This window comes from Anarrhichthys ocellatus, unplaced genomic scaffold (genome assembly GCF_004355925.1).
Source record: "Anarrhichthys ocellatus isolate YVR2014 unplaced genomic scaffold, GSC_Weel_1.0 scaffold37, whole genome shotgun sequence".
NCBI classification, from domain to species: Eukaryota; Metazoa; Chordata; class Actinopteri; order Perciformes; family Anarhichadidae; genus Anarrhichthys; species Anarrhichthys ocellatus.
In genome coordinates, this window is record NW_022280067.1 from 47,095 (window position 1) to 51,411 (window position 4,317).

The 4,317-nt window shown below is 40.5% G+C and overlaps 1 protein-coding gene across 1 annotated transcript in view; it reads right to left on the reverse strand.

The window, feature by feature from the left end:
- slit3 (slit homolog 3 (Drosophila)) overlaps positions 1-4,317 on the reverse strand; it is a 229,059-nt gene that overhangs the window by 37,552 nt on the left and 187,190 nt on the right. Inside the window, exons 13-14 of the mRNA XM_031867001.1 lie at positions 3,987-4,130; positions 2,559-2,702 (exon numbers count right to left, since the gene is read on the reverse strand). Of these exons, the coding sequence (XP_031722861.1) occupies positions 2,559-2,702; positions 3,987-4,130 (288 nt within the window). The remainder of the gene's footprint in view (positions 1-2,558; positions 2,703-3,986; positions 4,131-4,317) is intronic.

Genomic DNA, 4,317 nt, shown 5'->3' on the forward strand with positions numbered 1-4,317 from the left:
AGAGAGAGAGAGAGAGAGAGAGAGAGAGAGAGAGAGAGAGAGAGAGAGAGAGAGAGAGAGAGAGAGAGAGAGAGAAATCATTTTTAACAGGGTCACCAGTATTGGAAGCCTCTTGTACATGTAAGTGCACAATCAGTTACATTACATACAGTACATGTTTCCACAGTTTAAATAATTGTTAATAGCTAAATGATGCACACTGAATAAATGTTTTCCCTCAAAAATAAAATGTTGATGAATAAATTCTAAACAGATACAGACGAGACCCATAATAAGACAGCGGTTCACAAAAACAATAAAAAAGTGACACAAGGCTAAATAGAGAGATCATCACCTACTTAATTATGAGTCATTCCCGATAATGATAATAGAGCAATTTGTATGGTATACACACTGCAAAACCACATAGATAGTTTTTTGGTCAGCTATACACTTGGATAATGAAAGACAAAAGAGTGAAATGGAGAGAAGGGGAACAAAAGAGAGGCAAAAAGAAAAGGTCATCAGCTAATTTTATTCATTTTGAAAAAGTACAAGAGAGAAGGAGAAAGGAAAGGAAAAGGTGGCAGAGTGAGACATTGTGAAAGAGAGAAAGAAAAGAGAAAAGGTTAGCTGTACATTTGATCTATTTTTGATCACCCCCTCATTGCATTTTGTTGCTTTTGTAACACTGTTCATGTAATATTTATGCTGATACTCAATGGGGGCCTTGGAGGCATCGGCAGCACATGCTAGACGGGGCGCGAGTATATTTTATTCACAGCTGCTTTAAATTCAATACAGTTCGGTGACAATTTTATTTGATGGTATAACAATATGAATATACAGTTCATGGATTGACTGAAAATATAAGAGGAAAACTTATGAAATACAATTTTCAGCAGTATAACAAATCACACCTATCTCTTTAATGATGATGGTGTGCCTCCAAATCGTGTCCAGACATGTGCAAGTGGCGTATTGCCTCTCACTGTGTCTGCTGAACTAATAAACCTGAATGTTGCTGTTTGTGCTACTATATTAATGGTGTGCTGCTACAGATAGGGACGAGTTATTTCCTCATTTCCTTGTAATGAATTGCCCTCACTGTATGGCATCTAGACCTATGCTAAATCCCTTCCTTCCTTAACAATGTCTTAATCTTTTAATTAAACGGGTAAACTCTATTGGGAAACAATGCACTATCAATGGAGACTGATATTAGAAATAGTGAGGGAGAAGATGAGAGGAAACAGAGGAAAGATAAGGAAATGAACAGAGGAGGTGTTAAGAAGGGAAGCTCGAGAAATAAAAACAATGCATCTTTTTTTCACGCCAAACAGCAGGCGGGTGTTGCATACACAATCAAGTGCTACTGCAAGGCCAATGAAAAACTGAAGCTGGAAGAAAGAATGACAGTGAAAAATGACAGGGATGATGAAAATAGAAGATTGTTTCATTTTTTGTGGTGATTATCACCAACAGCCCCACTGAGCAAACCTGAGTTTATGCAACAATGCATCCACCATCCATCCATCCATCCTCCCTCTCCCTCGTTCACATTTCCCCTCTCTTGTCTCCCACTTTTCCTCCAAAAAGACTCAAGTAGAAACTTGAATCGAAGGTGACAGGTACACAGCAGGACAGAGAGCGAGAACAAAAGGCAGAACAAGAGAAGGAAGCGTGGAGGAAAAAGAAAGTGAGAGTAGGGAGGATGTGAGGAGGCTTTTCTTTTTTTAGCTCGCTAGGTCTGCGTGTTCTCGGTTAAAAAACAACTTGTAGTGTTTTATTAAGAAGAAAAAAATCTATTATTTACAACCATCACATCTGGGTGGTCAGAAGACTGAAGGAGAAAACACAAAACTTTACTTCATGGCAGTTGTTTCTGTTCGCCTCTGCACTGGATAAACACCAGTCATCATCTCCACACAATTGAAGGCATGTAACCTCCACACACACACACACACACACAAACACACACACACACACACACACACACACACACACTCACACACGTACGTACATATATCCACCAAAAAAAAAACAAATAAGCCATCAAAAAATTCATATCTTGGTCGAAGCAGGTGTGTTCATCTTAAGGAAGATAAAAACAAGCTTTCATATCCTCTTGTGTGTGTGTGTGTGTGTGTGTGTGTGTGTGTGTGTGTGTGTGTGCGTGTAGATGCTGAGATATATTTAGCTCTGATAACAAATGTTCTGGGATCCAGACCAATCTAGTCGATAATGATGGAGAGCATCTGTGAGAACAGCATCCAGACGAGCAACGTGTGTGCAAGTGTGTGTGTGTGTGTGTGTTGCTTGGTAGATAACTCCCACAGCAGAGCTAGACTCTGAGAAGTTGGAGGAAAGACACAGAGAAAGAGGAAGAGATAAAGAAAGAAGCAGAGACAAAAAGGGTTGAGATCCTGCTGGATCTCAAGATAGACAAAAAGCGATTGCTGCACACATTGAGAGATAGCGACAATAATAGGATGAAAATGGGAAAAGAAATTCAACAAGAACAAAAACCCCAAGGAAATAAGCAGATAGAGAGAGAAAGGTTGTCAGATGAGACTCACATGGTAGACAGGGAGTGCAGGGTGGAGAAGGCTCCCGGGGCGATGCTGGAGATCCTGTTGTCGTACAGCGAGAGCAGACGCACCGAGCTCAGACCCGTGAATGTGCTGTTGTCAATGCAGCTGATCTGGTTGCTCCGCAGCATTCTGGAAACACACGTATCAATTATATTTAGTAAACGAAAAGCTATTTTGTTTTACGATGAAGATTGCAGTAAAATCTCCAAAGCACAAACTCCACAGTCTCATGTTTAGATTTCATCGGCCAAATCTTAAATCAGGTTTGTTAGAGTTTAAAACAATAATCTGATGACTCAAGAATTTATCATACTCTTTATACTTTAATTTTTATTGTCGATGTTGTTTCGACATGCGGTTTTGCTGTTTGTCCCGTGGCTACTGAAACAGGTCGTCTTTTAAACAGTTGGATACAAAATACAAAATGTACCGTCTTTGGTTGGATAACAAGAGACAAAGAGGATATAAGAACATTACCTATAATGACACAGACAGAAAGCAGAGGTAAATTCAAACCAGTCCCCACAAGACAACCGTGACCGAGTGCGCAATATGACATTAGCTTTTGACATGCAGTCATGTGGGACCAGGCTAACTGAGTTAGTTAGCATTAGCAAACTCTGGGACAGGCTAACCTAGTTAGCAAGGCTATTACTGGAGCAGGGAGCCTCTTAACATAATACAGAGACAGCCATGATGCCATTAGAGAGTCATTAGCCGGCATATATATACATGATAGCATTAGTTAGTCATTACTGAGCATACACAGACAACATTAGCTCATGATTTTGTACACTATCCTGTAACCCCTAATTGGACGCTAGCCTATTTATGGTGGGTGCCCAAATTAGAGGAACAACAATATACTGTCATTAGCTTTGATTTCAGGGTGAGTGAGTAAACAATCCTGGCCCTCTCTTTTCAGTCTGAGGGAGAAAAAAATGAATGAAGTCCACTATAAGTCAGATGCTAACATAAGTCATAGTCTGCACGGTTTAAGGCATCACAACCAGGACACTTGCCGGCCATATTGTAGGAATAATAGCACTCGGACAGTAAACAGGACAACTAAACCAGAAATAGTCAAAAAGTAGGTTTCAGGTGATTTCATAGCTCCTGTGTTTGGCATTTATCCACATGGGTATCAAAAGCACTTGCTTTGTTCTTTATATAGTGCTTTTAGTTAAAGGTGAAGACAGACTTTTACATATTTCAAATTCATTAGCATTAGTGTTCTGCAGAGTGGGAGGAACATGGAGACTTGTGGGGTTACATGTAGCCTGCATAATAGCACAGTATTCATTTTCTTAACAAACAGACCACTACTACCACATAAATACAGTGTTGAACACAATCACACACACACACATACACACACACAGACACACACACCCTAATGTTAACCAGACTTACAGCGTTTTCAGGCCAATGAGGCCTTTGAACATGTGTCCCTGCAGTCCTGTTATCTTGTTTCCCGTCAGCAGCAGCTCCAAGACTCCACCTGCTCCGTCAAAGGCACCGTCACGGATGTCCCTCAGCTTGTTGTTGCTCAAGTTTCTGGAGGACGGACAAAGAAATTAGGATATTCAGACTTGGCTGTTCTTCATAATTCTTTTTCTGCTCGTGTTTAATTTAACTACAGTATAGGCAGGAGAACCACCTGCAGGATAACAGCATGCAAACACATATGAAGTGATTGCATGGGCGCACACACACACACACACACACACACACACACACACAC